The 18,038-nt window shown below is 39.2% G+C and overlaps 1 protein-coding gene across 3 annotated transcripts in view; it reads right to left on the bottom strand.

The window, feature by feature from the left end:
* Positions 1–2,525: 2,525 nt before the first annotated feature.
* LOC121642412 (growth factor receptor-bound protein 10-like) overlaps positions 2,526–18,038 on the bottom strand; it is a 65,882-nt gene continuing 50,369 nt past the window's right edge. For 2 of the 3 annotated variants that reach the window (XM_041989145.1, XM_041989147.1), the window contains exons 6-17: positions 10,288–10,444; positions 6,664–6,779; positions 6,245–6,319; positions 4,616–4,753; positions 4,323–4,433; positions 4,064–4,162; positions 3,842–3,919; positions 3,526–3,642; positions 3,292–3,358; positions 3,087–3,174; positions 2,890–2,983; positions 2,526–2,729 (exon numbers count right to left, since the gene is read on the bottom strand). In XM_041989145.1, coding sequence (XP_041845079.1) covers positions 2,583–2,729; positions 2,890–2,983; positions 3,087–3,174; positions 3,292–3,358; positions 3,526–3,642; positions 3,842–3,919; positions 4,064–4,162; positions 4,323–4,433; positions 4,616–4,753; positions 6,245–6,319; positions 6,664–6,779; positions 10,288–10,444 — 1,287 coding nt within the window. In that variant the 3' untranslated portion in view covers positions 2,526–2,582. The remainder of the gene's footprint in view (positions 2,730–2,889; positions 2,984–3,086; positions 3,175–3,291; positions 3,359–3,525; positions 3,643–3,841; positions 3,920–4,063; positions 4,163–4,322; positions 4,434–4,615; positions 4,754–6,244; positions 6,320–6,663; positions 6,780–10,287; positions 10,445–18,038) is intronic. The other variant, XM_041989148.1, reaches the window with a different exon arrangement.

Genomic DNA, 18,038 nt, shown 5'->3' with positions numbered 1-18,038 from the left:
GCTTTGGGAAACTCTGGTATTTTATGTTTTCAATTTGACAACATTCTACTTGTCATCTAACGGAAAGTTAACGCTACTGGTGTCAGAACAAGTGTTGATCAAATTTATCTTGATATTTAAAAGAAACAAACAAACAAAAAAAATCAATGTAGGCTATGTCATTACAATTATAATAGTCACAAAGATTTTTATGGTAATGACAGTACATAACAGCGCTGAAATAAATCTAAAATTTTCAAGTAATCAGTCACATCCAGATAAATAAATACAATTTGCTGCATGACTTAAAAAAAAAAAAAAAAATGTCATTGCATCTTAAATAATGGTGAGCTTGCAGAGTGTCAATATCGTGATGCTATTCTGCATCTCAGATGTTTATCATTTACCTTATGAAACCTGCTGGTTAATAAAAGATGGCTGTTGAAGTCTAATAATCTGCTGGCTGTTCAGATTAAACAAGGCAACCACCAAGCCTTGGATTAAAAAAAAAAAGTTCAAGAAATGTTAGGTGTACAAAATAAAAAGAAACAACGAAATAAAAACAACTGCTATTTATGGTGAGGCATTTTACAGCGGGTTATTTTGAACACTGGCAGTGGCTTTTGTGAAATGACAAACATGGATTAGAAAAAAACAAAACAAACAAAAAAAACAGAGTCAACAGTTTCTGTTCAGTTTCATATTGTGAGATAGTGTGAGTGTAACAGCTTCCCTAATTATGCAAAACAAAAACTTTTCTCTGGATTGCTGCGATGATGTCATACTTTTGCTAGTAAAAGGAGCATCACCGTGGTCTTGGCCAAATGTAAAGGGCATTCTAATTAAACACTTTTTTTTTTTTTATTGACCTTCCTGAGCAGGCTCGCAAACCCAGTACAAGCTGTACATCCTCTGTTCTGAGTCTGTTGCTCTTATTACTGTCACAATAACTTTCAAATAAACAGACATTACTCAAGCTGATCAAAACTGGCTACAAAGATGAGTCCTGAAGCATCATGAAACTGCAGGCTGCAAAAGGCGCAATGAGAATCAGGATCAGAAGATGCCTCAGTCGATTCAAACATCCTCTTCATAAGAAACTTATCTCTTAACACAGATTATCAACATTAAACCAGCAGCCTTTCTGTGGACAATCCTTCCATATTAACAAAGATGTCTTGATATTGTTTGCTTATAAGTGCTTCCAGGTAAACAAATAAAAAAAGAAAAAGAAAGAAGGCCACACTGTTTGGAATGTAATTCACAGAATCTAATTTGAGAGCACGCTTAACCATGTTACCAGACTGACAGACATGTAATGAGTTGGAGGCAATCTCTGCAACACATAGGAAGAGAAGGCCGAGGCCTGGGACTAATGCTCTGTTTTGACAAAGAGCAAGACACTGTGTTTCCTTTGAGTAACAGCTGTTTTAGTAAAACTCTGAGGAAATACTTGTGGCTCTTCCCTGTGCTAAAACCAGGAGAATCAGACATAACGAAACAAACTTGGGCTCTCCAACGGAAACTTATTTTTTTAAAATGGCAGGATTGTCCATTGCCTGCAGTAAAACAATATGAATAAAATCTCTGCACACGGCTGCTCTTGCCAAATTCTTTAACTGTACCTGAATGTAACTTTAAACATTACAATCACCAAAGCTGTCTGTCTTGTTAGAGCTATTTTAGCTTTGTAGCTTGCTGTTTTACCCTGAATGACACCATGATTCAATCAAAGCAGTGCAGAATAACCATGCAATAGCTTATGTAAATGATCAAAAGGTTGCAAATATCTAGGGTGGACTTGAAACTAAATTGAAGAGAATTTTGCGAAGAATAATAACTGCAACCGATGAGTGATAGAGAAAAGAAACCTTGTGCAGTGAGTAAATAATCTTTCAAAAGGGGGAGAAGTGCAGTTTTTCTATCCTCCAAAAAATACTTTTCTTAAAATTGAGTGCATATAAGCCAGTAAAGGTTTCAAATCAAGACTTTCCAGTGCCTCCAAATGTCATCCATGTTGTATTTAGACATGTCGTTGCATGTCTGTGACACTAGAGGGCAGCAGCACCCTCAAAGTTAAGCACACTCCAGTGGAGATGTCTTGCACCATGAAATTCTTTTGATAAAAAGCTTTAATGAGACTGTAGTTTAGGGAAAGAATGGTACACACAAAAGCTTGAATTGTCCTGCTGATTGTCCTGTTGAAGGGAAATACAGTCCGTACTTGAGATGTGAGATAAAACCTTGGGGTCCCGTGCTTATTGATGAATATTGTCAGCAAGATTGTGGAAGAAGTGTCGACACAAATGGCAGTGTTCATTTTCTTTATCTTCGCTTTTCTTAAGCAAAGAACCTCATGAGCAAATCGTGGCTCCGACTCGTCAAACCTCCACACAAATCACAAGAAATCCAAGCAGTCAGCAGTCTCCAGCAGACTCACGACAATATAAAACGACAACAACGGAACATCAGTCTATTCACCATCTTCTTAGAAAGATACAAACAAAGAGAACCGGCCAACGGAGAGATTCTCTTTGTTTTGTTCGTTTTAGGCAGAGTCAGGTCAAGTGTCAAAGGTCATGGGGTCAGATGATCAGATGATGTCATAAGGCCACGACGGTGCATGGGTGTTTGAGTTTACAAGGCAGAACTCCTCTGTTGAGCTGATAGAACTCCACCAGCTGAATCAGGTCTGTAAATTTGGTTACGCCGTCATCAAGGCTGAAGAAGACTTGGCCATCCTCTTCACACTAGCGGCATCAAAGTGTCCAGGCAGACAAGAAAGTTAGAAAAACATCAGATTTCTTTTTAAAAAGATCAACATAATAGCTAAAAATGATCTGAAGTTTTTTTGTAAATGTGCCATGTTCCAAGACAGAAAAACATTACTAAATACAAAGAAATGCTTACCGGTAGTATCTGGAAATGTTTGATTTTCTGGTGATGGCACAATGTGAGCACAAATGCCTTGGGGTTACTCTGACTCACTCTCAGCAGAAACAACCTACACAGCAAGAAAAAAGAAGATCAGAGTAAGAAACAACATGGAAAACTAGTGCAAAGATGGTGTTTTTTTTTTATGATGAGAACCACTTCAGCTCCCTTACCCATCAACTTGTCCCTGCTGGTGAATAATGCGATGGGATTCCTCTCTGGTTATCCTGCCGTAGAACCACAGCTGAGCTATGTGGATGACTGCAGAGAAAACAGAAAGTCATGTAAAGGTGAATTTCTAAAATAAAGAAAATGGTTTAGAATTGAAGTGGAAAGTGAGAAACTAGGCCCAATCTTTCCAAAAATGTTTCCATTTACCTGAGCTTAATGAAGAATGGTGTAGTGGACTGTGGGAACCTAACACGTTCATTCGTTGAGTCCTCTTCTGAAAGAGATGCCCCGTCGAGACAGCACATTGGAGATTAGTTCATGATAAGATCACGTGACAGAGCAGAATAATACAGACACTTCAGGCATTTCTTAACCGCTGCATTTAGGATTATTAGGAAGCTGGATTGTACCAACTTCCCTGCAGAACTGACAGTGCCTCACCCTCCACATGTGTCCCTCCTCCATGGCAGCACTCTGAGCTTCTACGGGGTTGTCAATCACCCTGCCTATTCTCCCTGAGAAATCCATCGCCACAAGGGAATTCTCTGATACACTCCTCTAGGAGGACACAGAAACAAACAACAGTCAGAATGTGAACAGGAAGGCAGCAACACAAGCTCAGAGTGCAGCTATGAACACACACAAAAGCAGTTCATTCAGCTGTACTGCTGCAAAGTGTGTTTCAAAACAATGTTAAAAAAACAGGATCTTACTGTAACAGCCTTAAATTAAACTTTTGCTGATAAAGGAAACTTACCACTGGACCTGAAAAGTGTGAGAGCAAGGTTTTCCTTTGCTGAGGAATCTTATAATTCTGGTACAATATAATCCCGTACTGTGGAGAAAAAAGCATAAGTGAAACTAATGTTAGGTTTAGTAGCACTTTCACCATAACATATGTGAGCTGCAGTGTGGTGTAAAATGCGGAAAAAACACACACATTAAAGCTAAGTGACGACATTTAAAACAACCCTGTTACCTTAAAGAGTCGAAAAGCTGTCATCCAACAGGTTCGGCTCTGCTCATCCTCTGCACACAGCATCCTCAGCTCCTTCATCTCTCCTCTGGCTTTATTGGGCTGCCAATCAACAATATGAACAGTTATAACAGGCATCATTTCAAAAGCATACTTATTAATTCTACCCATCTCTACTGATCAAAGCAAAACTGAAGGATTACTGAAAGTATTTCATTATGACACCAAATGAATTTCATCACTGCCGTGTTATAAGACTCACTTTGATACAGAACTCGTAGTCTGTGGGTGCACTGTGTTGCTTTTTGCCTGTGATGACGGTAAAGACGTTGCTGTCCTCTAAGTCTGCTAGTAACTGTAAATGTCTGGGCTCCTGCAGACAGAAATAATTAATAAGTCAAAACATGAAAGCCAAAAACAGCCCGAGGGTTTACTGACAGACAGAGACATATGCTCAGAGACCACCATCAATAACAGGGAGATTCTTTGAAGGTCATAACTAATAAATCTGTAGTAAGCTGTCGCCTCACAACAAACAGATCGACTTGCTGTTACCTTTGAGTTTCCTTTTGTAGAACAGTAAAGTCCTGAGCGGCGCAGGAACATGTAAACTTTCTTCCATGACTTCCTACCCATGTCCTTCATGTACAGATAACCCTGGATTTCTGGACAGGTGTTTGTTGCAAGGAAGTTCTGCAAGAGAAGAAGCAGGAAGTGCAAATTAATTTAAATGTTTTCGCTGCATGTTGCCCTTCGTAAAAGGGCCCTTTGCCTCAGGAGGGCAATGATGGACTACATCTGAAGCCTGTAGGCTATCTGTCACTGTGTCAGCCGGATACTCAAAGCTGCAGTACACACCATGTACAGATGCTTTAAAGCAAGGAGAAAAATGCTTTTTGTCAAAGAACGGTGCATAATCTGAGCTTCTGCATCAGTACAAGACTGACAGCTGAGCTTCAGTTTACCAGATATTGTGTTTCTGTAGGAAAAAAGCATTAAATTGTCATATGTATATATATATATATATATATATCACTTGTATATAGTGTCTATGTTCTGTGCCAGCCTTTTAATTATCGAGTTTTACAAAAAAGGAAATCTATGTTAAATCTACATACTCTACAAACATACGGTACATTCCTTTTGGAAATCCTTAAAGCCTATAATTGCCTTGTGGGTGTCTGGAGTATTTGGAGTTTGCAGTTTCAATGTTTTCCAAAAATATCACAACAAGAAGTGGCAGGTTAGGTTAATAAAGCTGATTTGAAGTTGTGGTTTGTGGCTGAAAGACAAACTGTTCCAGAAGCCCTCTCAATATTTGAAGCACATGTTTCTCAGTGTTTTGGAAAAATATCACGATGGGCCTCGTACATTTTCCAACGTTTGCAGAATACACGTTCACACGCAATGATATTTGAAACAGCTTTATTTCTGAGCCTTTCCGCCTCGCTGTGCTTTGCGTTGACAAATGCTTCTTGCGTAATGTGGAATATTGCAAACACCTGGATGAGCTCGGTTCAGTGAGTGCTTCAGTTTGGACAGCGCTCTAATTGAGTGCAAAGATCTTGTGTTTAGAACAAGTCAAACACCGGGAATTCCTGACACGAATCCAGCTCACCCCATTCGCACTCTTATGCCGAGCACCAAATCTATACCATCAGCAGGGGGGTTAAAAGCTTTCCATGAGTGGTGAGGATGAAGCGAAGGATTCCACTTGTGGCTCTGTCTCTGACAGCCCCATTACATGACACAAGAGAGAGCCAGGGTACATTGTAAACCTCCATCCATTAAAGCCAAAGCTCCTAAAAAATGCCAAGAAGTGGTCTGTGAGGAGGCATATGAATGCAGATATGACACGTGTGTGAATCGAAACTTTCCAAACATACTTTAGATGGTTGAGGAACTATATGTTCTGTTTCAGATAGCCTGATTCCATCCATCATAGGTGCTGAGCTTGTGGTGTGTGTACCCAGACGGTCATGTGTTAACAGGGGATCAACAGTAGTTATTACAGACGGCCCTGACGAGACATACTGTCTAAGGGTCAGGGGTGAGGTATGCCAGTTTGATTGTACAGTATGTAGCAGGTGCTGACTCTGAGGCAAAAGAAATTGTGTGCATGTCAGAAGGATAAGGAGGAGGAGGAGAGACGATCAAAGACAGACACATGCATTCAGTGTGTACCTGGAGGAGCTGAGATGGTGGAATAATATGATTGGTTTCCTGGCACCACGCAACCATGTGCTCTGGGAAGAATGTCTGGTGGAGCAGATAGGTGGAGAGAGAGAAAATCAGAGACTTTGACAATAATTACAGGGCAGAAACACTGTGACAGAAACAGACGTCACACAAATGTCATTAGTACAGAAGGCTGTCATATTACACAACACAACAAAGAAAAGTCACTTTGTCAAGATGCACGCCTGTTACAACATGTTGCAATTCATGAGAAATGTATGACGTTACAACATATTTCCCCTAAATCTATACACAAGTATCTCAAAACTGAGGGTAAACACCATGCCTGTTTTTTGCAGCCATCTTTTAACAAGAAGACAGGAATGACACAGCAAGTTAAGTAATATCAGACTAAAAGCAATTACCAGGGGGTTTCTGAAGAATTCATATTTGGCATAGTTCTTCCTGAAGAGGAATCTGCTGTCGCTGTTCATGGAAGCCTGGACCTGAACCACCAACTCGTGATCTTCTAGACATCGCTCTGAAAGGAGACCAACAAATTGAGAGAAGCTTAATATTCATGAATGAAACTATTTCATACAGTGGTAGTCTGACTCCATGAATGAAACTCAAAAATAAGGTAACAAAAAAGTGAATTTCAAACCAAGGTAGCCTTTAAGATAATAGATTCTTGTGGTATAGCACACACAATACACACAGCCATTCACAGTACCAAAGAATTTTTTAATGACTGTATATATTTACAGAAAGTGATAGTCATCAACATTTCTCAGAAGTCAGAAAGGAAAAAAAAAGCACAGAAAAAGCATACTGAAACTGAAAGGAAAAAGCATTTCACCATCTCTTCCAAACTTTTTATTTACTTAAAAAACATGCCAGTAGAAAGTCTCAATGCAATCAATGCCTCGATTGTTCCTGATTAAAAGCTGAACGCTCAAGTCACACTGTGACACATACTTTAAGAACAAACATATGAAAACTGTCACCACACATTTAACTTCACCCCATAAAATTTCTGGCAATAATGATTTCAAAAGAGTGCCTGCAGGGGTCAAAAATGCCTCAAAATAATCCTGGATTTCTTTTGGTTTACTCTGCGGCCTCGTTGGATCTGAAATTGTAGACTTGTGTCATTCATTCGGGCTCATCAAAGCAGCTGTGACATCTTAAAGCCAAGGAATCTTAATGTGAGTTGGAAAAAAAAACAAAAAAAAAAACAAAAGGCTGTTCTCCAGCCCTCATAATGAATAAAACTGGTTTCAGTTCTGTCAGTGTCCTCAACAAATGATTTCCCTACGTTCACAGTAAATTTAATGTTAGAAATAGCAACAGCTCATATCTAAAATAAAATGAAAACTTTACTGAACTCTAACACTACACCTCGATTTAATATTATTTTCTCATTTCATGGGTCCCCTCCTCTTCACCCTGTCTGTCACGACTCATCTTTTTCTTTCCGTTTTACCCTGCCAGCTGTCTGATGAGTCAGTCATGTTTGTGACCATGACTCACCCCAGCAGATCTAACTCACTCTCCCAGAGTTGTTAACCTCTTTGGACTGACATACAGAGGTCAACGTTACTTATCCCAAAGGGCCATTTCATCCCATTCAGCAGTGAGCCAGGAGTGGGCTGCATCGTACGGGAATAGGCTTCCCTGTTCAAACACAGCATTGTTCTTCTATGCTCTGTATGTGTACGCAGTAATGACACATATATGTGCAGTCCTGCCGTACAGCCAGTACACACACACACACACACATAGAAACACACAAATATGCAAGCAGGAACCTTACAAACTCCACATCAGGGTAAAACTATGCCTGACTGCTGGAAATTAACAACAAAAATTAATTTTAGATTCCTTTAAATATCTTAACTACAGGCCTTATCTATATTTAGAACAGATAGCATTTTTAGATTCTGGCAGGACATTAAATATATATGGAGGAATATTAAATAGAAAATGTTCAGTGTGTTTATGTACAATAACAATAAAAATGATGGAAAAAACCTTTAGAATGAATTTAAAAGATACTATTTACATTTTTATAACAGAATCACATGTAAACACACCTACAAATACACTCAGATGGTTATTTTCTGTAATGGAAAATGAAAAGAACCTATTTATTTTTCGTAAACACTAAATATGCTGCTACTTCTTACTGAAACCTCTAAATGCTGAATACAAAAAGCATTTATTCTAGAAGAGAAAATGTTACAGCTGCCATTTCAGGCGCTCCATAATAGAAGAAGAATTATATTAGGAGAGGGTGACTGAGCCCAAAAAAATTACGTCATTCTAGGCAAAGAAAACTAGCTGTATTTGATAGCAGCAAGTTGGCAGCAGTGATGAGAAAAGCAGATCATGATGGATGGTGAAATATTAGGTTAGAGCTTTGGGAGCTGTACTCTGAATTACACAACATATTTCCTAAAAGTTTCCTGACTTGGCAGTAAAACAGCCAGCAAAGGAAATTTAAAAAAATTAGTAACAATACTCAACAATACTACAATGTTTTTACACCACGTTTCTATCTGCAGCACGTTTCACCACCAGAAGCAGGCTTGGTATAAAAAGACACCACACCATCCAACATCTGTTTAACTGTGCAGACATGAGCACAGAGCTCGGGCTCAACTTGTCTCCATAAGTGCTTTATAATCGCCCTCTCCTCAGGGGGAGGTTGGGTTTGGTTTTGTTTTTTTTGTTTTTTTTCCTTTAACGTTCAGCTGGCCACAACTTTCCAAAAGTAGAGTTGAACATAAAACGCTTCTGACAGAAATGCAAACTTCCAGTCCCCTCACAATGCAGCAAGCTTAAAAACGCATCTTTTATTTTCTGTTTCATGGAAACGTAGAACAGTGACTGTTCAGGTCTGGTAGGTTTAAAGAAATACAAAGCTTCGGCTCTGTCATTACTAATGACAAGGTAATAAAAATTTTATTTGTTCCATTAAACTTTATGCTTCACATGGAACACCATTTCTAATTTTTTAGCCTTTCACCATCATCATTTTGACACTCCATTAGTTGGGAGGTCCAGTCTTGTGCATTGAGTGCGACTCTTTTCAGGCTCCATTGCGGAACTGAAGGAATCTGTAATGTCACAGAAAGGCTTTTAAACTCTTCATCAATCACCACCTCTGTGGCGTGTTATTTACAGCACTGGACCCACAGTGTTACACTAACTCTGACACTGAGAATAGAAAGTCGAGAACGGTTTTGTTACAAAGCGTCATCAGGTACGCTGCTGCAACTCCTGAGCCGTAACCATCAATTATCACCCTCAACCCGCAGCTTTTCGACTGCTAGCAACCAATCCGAGCCCATCCTTTGGTTCCTTTATAGCATCTGCTAAAGAAAGAAGTAGTAGTACAAGTCCTGCAATAACACATGCTGAATTGTATTTAGGAAAAGTAGTTTTCCTTCAGTTTGGAGTTTCAAAAATGAAACTATCAAGTCAATGCAATACTCGTTCATTTCTAAATCCTTAACAGCTAACAATAAATTAATCTGAAATTCTCAAAAAACTGATATTTCAGACTGAAAAACTGATCAGCTTATGTGTTCAATTTATGAGCCAGGATCCAAAAATTTTTGAAAGTTCCAGCACATCTGCGAGTTTTAATAATAATCAGAACATAATCAACCTGTCAGCACTCAAATAACTCAGCTCTCCACTATATCAAGCTCTCACACAGACACAGTGCTCTTGATTAGATCATGGCCATTATGGCTCTGTGCGTGCTTATGCTATATAATATGCCTGTGCACTCGAGCTTGAATCCATGCCTCCGTGAGAATATGCGCCTATATGGTCCACCCAAGTGTGCAGGCATACATGGATGCATGCATGCACAGGAGCGCACCTGTGCAAGTGAGTGATTATATTGCATATCTCGGCCCACCCAACAGCCTGACTTTTTGACTGGGTAAATGCTTGTGTGAGGATCTGTTTGTGTGTGGTGATGGGTGCTTTTATTTGTGATTGAACAGCATTTTTGGGCTGGCTCTGCCTCTTACCTAGTCCTAGCAGTGGGTGGTGTTCAACAAGTGCCCAGCTGTTGTCATCCACACAATGGCTTTTGTACACCAGGAGCTGGCAAAGGTCCCTGGCTGTCATGTCAGCTGGGATCTCGACAACCTTACCCATGCCGTCCTCGCTGAAGATCTTCACAATCTGTAAGGAGATAACAGATAATTTAGTTAGAGGGCACAGAGATTATGTGAAGGTTGTTCAGAAGGAAAAAAAAGAAAAAAAAAGTTGTATATAAATGTTTAATAAACTATTGTAATAGCAGTTTATTCATGATTTTTTTATTATAGAATATTACAAATTTAAAACAGCTATTTTATTTTATTTAACTAAGTACGTAGAGGTGAAGTTAGCAATTTTCTAAAAACACTGCCCACGTATTTATGATGTAGAAGCCCATGAACTATAGCATACAAGCCTGTCATTTTAACACACAATACAACAGAACCAAACTTCAAGACCATGTAGTAATTGTGGTGTTAGAAATCACAGACGAGCATCTTTTATCGCAACTTGTTGGTATAATATAGCAGCAAATATACTGTGGTGTATAACAAGCATCTGCTCTTGTCAACACAAAGTCTAAATAGGTATATACACAGTGCTGAAGCTTAGACGGAGTTAAGCAAAGGATAAGACTTGACCATGGAATACACCTTTGTAAACTGGAATAGCTTTTTGTATAACTGATACTGTGTTCCTCCTCAAAATTAAGCATAAAACATAGTTTTCTTTTGTATCAACTCATAATATTGACACACATTCATACTTAAATGTCTTTACAATGTATATGCTGAATAGCAATAATGTACCAAGTGCTAAAAGATAACATTACATCCGTGGAAAAGTTATTCTTTTTTATCCAGACTTCCAGGATATCAATGTACAAGCCAATCATATTGTGGTAACTTGTCCTAAATTTACTTCCACAAAGTGTACATAGTATTTTTTTTTTAAAAGGAATGTCATGTATTTACATTTACAGACTACACATATCAAATGACCCACAGAAAACTAGAGCAGCCTAGTTAACCTACAGAGGAATCCAGACTAGTTAGCCTTTCACAGGAGTCCAGTCTTCTACTAAACCTTCACATGTAATGTATGCATGCTTCTCCTATAATATATCATCACAAAGAAATTCTGTTCTCTTCACAAGCAAAGACACAACTTATAGCATCCCAGTTTGCCCAATCGGGGCCTGAGGCTGTCTTCTGATCAAACGAAAAAAAAAAAAAAAAAGAGGAAAAGAAGCCTCCATCGCTCAAAGCTGCTGACATATTTGACTTTTTTTGTAATTGTTCTGCTCACATCTAGAAAAGGTAAAATTAGCCTTTAAGGTGTTTACATTTTAAATTTCTTGGTTTCAGTTAAGCACGACGGCACTTCAAACTAAAATGGACTCAAAATGTAAAAAAGAGAAGGAGATAAAGAGAGGCAGACACATACAAGAAGAGGAGTGAGACAGAAAAGAGAGCGGTCTTACCTCCACGGCCCGCAATAGGCAGCAGTCCGGGGAACACGAAGGCATTTTTGTAGTGACTCTGGCTCTTCAAACTCACATACACTTACTCAGTCACACACGGCCCTTAAGAGAGAAAAACCTTGCTGCTCTGTCGACCTGTCTTCTTTAGAAGGAGGATAAAAAAAAAACTGAGCACCAGCAGCTGACAGTTGTGCTACCTATTTAACAGCTAGTGCCTCAATCTATGTGTAGGTCGCCGGCTGTATTTAAAAAAAAAAAAAAATGGATAAGAAGAACAGTCTATACGACCCAAAGCTAGTGTGTGTGCAGCACACAGGACAGCGACTGGATCTCAGCAGGTACAGAGCAGTGCTTCCAGTGCTGGCTCAGTCTGACAACTATCGTTCTTCCTCTCTTTCCTTCCTTCTCCTTCCCCCTCACAAAGGGTTACAGCCTCAGCCACCGGCTCCGAGGCACACTGAATCAAACCACACGCTCACCAACCAATCATAAAGCTCCAGCGGGCTGATGTAATCATTCCCACACAGTCCTAGGCGCACAGAGGCACACACACACACACCCTGAGAAGCATACACACTCCAGTAGACACAGACGCACAGTCATGCACAGGCACAGCCAACTTTTTCAGACCTCTTGAAGTGCTCTGCCTCAGTTTCTTTTTAGAGCTCGATGCATGTGGGATCATTTGAGAAGGGCGTTGCTTCTCTTGCCTCCGAGTTTTCAAATCAGAGTTTGTTGGCTCGTGTGCTTTTCTCTGCATCTTTACCTTTCATTCCTCCCCCTTCTTCCCCTCAATTCTTCCCTTTCTGTGGCTTAACTTTGAACTCACCAGCAAGTCAAACTTAAAGCAAGTAACAAGAGTCATGAAATGAAACAAAGCTGGACTGGAGGACTTCAAACTTCTTCGGTAACTTGATTTGTGTCAGCATTCTTTCTCTTCTCGGAGGCAAAAAAAGATGGAGATTTTTGCCCACACACACACACACACACACACTTGCACCCACACACAGCCCCCTACCTCTCCTTTAGACTCTGATATTTAATACAGACGGTCAAAAGCTTTGACACACCCTGTCTAGGAGGGGCAAGAAAGGGTTTACAGTAAGTTGCCCTTAAAGAAAATTCATTCTTCCAGGGAAGAAAGGTGTGCGCATTTATGCTTGTGTGGGTGAAGTGTAATCAGTAGAAAAGGAAAAAAGGAAAAGAAAAATCACAGAAGAAGGAAATGGAGGTAGAAAGGGTAGCAGTCAATGAGATACAACTAAATTTACTACAAAAGGGGGACTTTAGGGAGGAATGGAGGGAGGGTCTAGGGGCTGAGAGAGAGGAGAGAAAGAGAGCAGGAAGTGTGTGATTGCACATGTGCACAGGCACGTACTGTATATGGGGGTGTGTGGGGGGGATAAGGGAGAAAATGACACAAACGAATGTGAGAAGTGAAGGAAAATGAGTGGGAAAATGAGTGGGAAGCAAAAGGAAGTGAGAGCGAGAGACAGAGTCTAGTGACACATTGCAGCAGAATGTGGAGTATGAATGCCGTCTACTGTTAACTACATATCTAACCTGCACAGCTGTTTTCCCCCCTGATAGGGGAAAGCCAGAGGAAGACTGCACACGTCACAAATGGTGCAACAGTATAACTGCCAGTACAGTAATTCACGGTAGTTGGACACTCAGTTCTGAGGAAAAATGTGAGACATAACCTAACGCCTACCTTTAGCAAACAGAAAGAATAATTTAAAAACATGTTTTTTTGTTGGCGCTTTTGTCCCATAGTCAGCAAGCATGAAAGCTCAATACAATGACATGGATTGGCACAAGAGGTTCAACAGGTTTACCATGGGTTTCTATTCAAAATAACTATGGGATTGTCATAATGCGGAGTTTGCGTCATTGTCTTTGTTTAGCCAAAATTAAGGTTGAAGTGCTGCCAGTTATATCCAAAGTCAAGTCCCAAGCTGCAAATGTTTGTTCTGCTCTGATGGACAGCAAGAAGCTTAGCATTACTCTCTCTCCATTTATCCTTCACTCAAGTAGGAAAAAAAAAAAAAAGCTACACAGAGTCCAGATTTGAGGAGAAATATTTAAAAAACTGCTGTTCTGTTTAACTAACATCATCCTGTTCAACTGCATGGTCTGGTATGGTGGTGTATGTGTGTGTTTGTGTTGTGGGGGGTTCACAGTTTTCTACCAGAGCCACTTAAAAACTTGATACTGTTGAAATATAGATTGTATAACCATAATGCAAATAGAAAGAGATGAAACCGACACAAGGAGGCTTAAGTGGTGGAGAGAGAAATCAGGACAGAGTGTAGGAAGCTGGTAGGAGTAAGCTGAACATAAAACATTGAAGTATCTACCATGAAGTCACCCACCGGTTTGTGAACCAGCTTTCTGAAATCTGGTCATTTGCCATCATCCGTTTTTTGGAGCCATAAGTCAAGTATGGCCCTGACAGTTGTGTTTTTTTAAATGATTTTTGGGCTCTAGTGGATTTATTTGACAGTGGTTTGGCCCGGAAGGAGGGTGACATGCAGCAAAAGGCTCCAAGCCAGAATTTGAACCTTAGCCAGATGCAATGAGGAGCTGCAGGTTTTGAGTCTTCTAATGCTGCTGTGACAGAATTAGTCCCACGGATTACAGAAAGGCTCAGTGAAAACTTAAGATACGTCACTTTGTTTATCAAACACTTAGAAATTGTTAGTCATTATTTCTCCCATTGTGAAAAAAAGTGATATCACAGTTTAGTGATATTCAATACACCTATCTGCACCTATATGCAAGAACAATGACATCTTTAATTGTAAAAAGATTGCAGCAGCCACATGATACAGATTAGATGAGCGAGTGTATGATGCTTCAAGTCAAAACTTGACTTGAATCATCCTGCTTCATATTACTGTGGCATAAGCTGCCTTCACAAAGGCAAAGAAATCAAATGATCAAATGCATGCAAGCAAATATGGAGGAAAGAAAAGGGAACAAGAAAACAAAGAAGAAAGCAAAAAGGCAGCATTGTCAGCATACATAAAGGAAAGAAAGATAATTCAGTGCTTTTAAACAAGTCCTCATTTAACATGGAGAAGAGAGCCGGGCCTCTCAACCACTCTGATGACTCAGGGCTGATAACTGCCCTGTGATGTAATCCCTCAGGGAGAAACTGAAAGCTTCAACACACACACACTCCATCAGACACATGGGCAACCCAGACGTGCTAACTTGCATGCAAACATTTTAAAATATGCAGATAGACATTAATAAATGCATACTAATTTAGTTTATTGTTGTTTTTGCCAGAGAGAGGAAAGAAAAACACCAGCTAGATTAAACAAAGTGGAATTTAAGTATGTACAATTTGTTGTGTGTCCACACCCAATATCTAACACACACATCAATCTTTTTGAGAATTGGATCCTGGTCTATAAATACTTCCAATGGTAATACACATACATTACAAGATATTACATCAGATAGGAGTTACTAAAGGATTATTAGCCATTGGGCCTACAATCATGCACACATGTTAGGAGCTACTACCTATGCGTGATGCTGTGAAGTATTTGAAACCTGGATAACAGCTGTGCTAATGAGACATGTTAGTGTTGGCAAAACTGTGGAGGCATGAAAAAAAAACTGCTGCCAAAAATAGACATTTTAGATAGCATCTCTGGTGTCTAGTCACACAATTATATGTAAATTCAATGCTGATACTAGCTCCTAAGTCAGCTCTTCCTGGAAAAGGGAAACAAGAGGGGAATTCTTTATTTATAAAGCCGCACAGGGACTTTCTTGCCCTGAGATAGGCCTCCAGGTTAAGTATAATTCTGGCCTATCCTATCCTAACCGTAACCACAACCCCTAAATGAACCTTAGCCGCGTATGACCTCAACATCTAACTGACTGAAGATTGTTGGAAGCAGTGCACATGATAACATTCATCTGCTGTATCCTCAGAGCTTTTAAGATCATAAATATGGGGCTCAGGGGAAAATTCGGCCAAAGAATTGACAACAGGCAGGAAAAGTAGTATTTTTAAGATCTAATCCCAAAAAACATATCCTGTAAAAATGAGGTTGGGTGTTTGTTAAGGGAATGTGAATGTATAAGCAAGCAAACGCTGTTATTTTCTGAATAATAAGCCAATTATCAAATATACTATATACACACTGCGGATAATACCAACCACAGAAGATCAAATACTAAGTCATAATTTTTAAAAAATGTGAATAAATGTATTATTTACAGATAAGTTTGTCTACTTTCCTATATTTCCCTTTTTAATTTAAAATCCAGTGTATTAATCTCAAGGCTCTTATTGTTTTAATATTATACACAGCTCACAAATTCTTGTCTTTTCATAGGAAATTAGTCTTGCTAACATTGTTGCCGCTACTTTAGAAAACCCCTACATTTTTCCAGAAAAGAACTATAGCCTTTGATTGTCTAATTTGGCTCACACGACCCACACAGGCCCCATATTTCCCACTAACAAGGATCCTCCATGAAAGCTCCCTCTGACTGTAATGTGCTGCTGTGTGGTCTGGGCTGCCGTTGGAAACGTCCCAGATGATGAGATGGAGACACAAAAACCTGAATGAGCCTTAGACAATTGCCTGTTCCCGCTTAGGCCCTGCAGTCAGCAGGAGTGGGAGTCAGTGGCTAAGAAAACTCTGCTGACTCATGAGGAAGGTCCAGTGAACTGTCCCTCGTCACCCAATTACAGCGTCAAATTAAGACCCAAGATACAGAGGCTTATCTGAGCCCAGTGAAGCAAGGGAGGACATGTGATTATGCATACACACATACAGTAAACTCGAAGCAGGATAGAAAGGGGCAATTAGAGGCTTATTGTTCGATAACTTCCCAGCAATATGCAGTATTTCACAAGTTTGCTTACACCTCTTTATTCTGCATCATCATCATTAGTAAGAGTAGACAAACAGATTTACAGAGTACATACGGAAGAAAAGGTACTTTCAGAAACCCTGACAATACTAAATCAAGTACAGTGGCAAGCTGCCACCTGTACCACTGTGCAGTCATGCATGAAATGCTGCACCGTACCTTTGGCAGTTAGTTAGCCCATAGAGCCCGCTCAGTCTGTAAACAATGGAGTCTTAACACACATTTAAACTCAGAAACTTCCACAGGCGGGGGAAGATTCTGGAACTGAGCGGGTCAAATTAGCAATCAGGGTCACGTTGTGCAAATTTAGGTCAGACATTTAGACAACTTTTACATAAAATATAGCAACTGTGGACATTACAACAGCCAATCTTAAAGTAGAGGAGAGGTGTCGTTTACAAATTGTGATAAAAGTGCAACTTTTTCTTTTTTGTTGGCAGATAAAAATGTAGATTTTTCATTCATTCATTTTCAACACCCCTTAGTCAAATTCTGGGTTGTGGGTGGCTGGAGCATATCCCAGCAATTAGCAGGAGACTCGGGACAGGTCTCCAGTCCATCGCAGGCATTTTGCATTCAGATTAAGATTTTAAAAATAAATAAACAAACAAATGAATAAATAAAAATCTTAGAGGTGAATAAGTAATATCCAGCAAGTTCTTTCAAATGCGCTTTTCCCTTTACTTTGTCTGGACTATTATAAACAGAAGCCAGAACAAGTAAAATCTGACCTAATGAGCAATATTTCCTACAAAGTTTATAAAAGGAAACAAAAAATAAATAAATAAACAAAAAGCCAGTAGCCTGTTATCCATGTAATTCAGTAATTAGGTTATGTTTATGGTGGCGTACATTTGTCTGTCACTCTGTTAGCAACATAACATAACAATTAATGGAAAATTTTGTTTACATTTTCTAGAAATCTCCAAAATGGAATAAAGAACAGCTGACTGGAGGTGATCTGGATCACTGCCTGGATCCAGGAATTTTTTTTTTTTTTTAACACTAAAGCCACCAACCTTCCAATATCTCCTTCAACCACCAAAGGGGGTCATTTTGACGATGTCCTAAAGCAACTTAAAAAAAAAAAAAAATCATGATGGTGGTGTTTACAAAGGCAAAATTCCTTTCCTAAAAATCTTTTTTTAAACAGAAAAAAATTGAAAAAAAGCACTGTATCACAGCAAAATGTTAGATGTGCACTAATACTTACTTATTGGATTTTTTAAGGAATTCTTTACTATTAAGAGATAATAATAATAATATAATAATTTTGCCATTAAAGTTTCAAATTTAACAGATAAAGCCCAGAATCATTAGCAAAAATAAATAAATAAAATAAAATGA

Source organism: Melanotaenia boesemani, chromosome 6, assembly GCF_017639745.1.
Source record: "Melanotaenia boesemani isolate fMelBoe1 chromosome 6, fMelBoe1.pri, whole genome shotgun sequence".
Classification (NCBI taxonomy): domain Eukaryota; kingdom Metazoa; phylum Chordata; class Actinopteri; order Atheriniformes; family Melanotaeniidae; genus Melanotaenia; species Melanotaenia boesemani.
The sequence above is the reverse complement of the archived record's forward strand: the minus strand, read 5'-3'. Positions and strand labels throughout refer to the sequence as shown.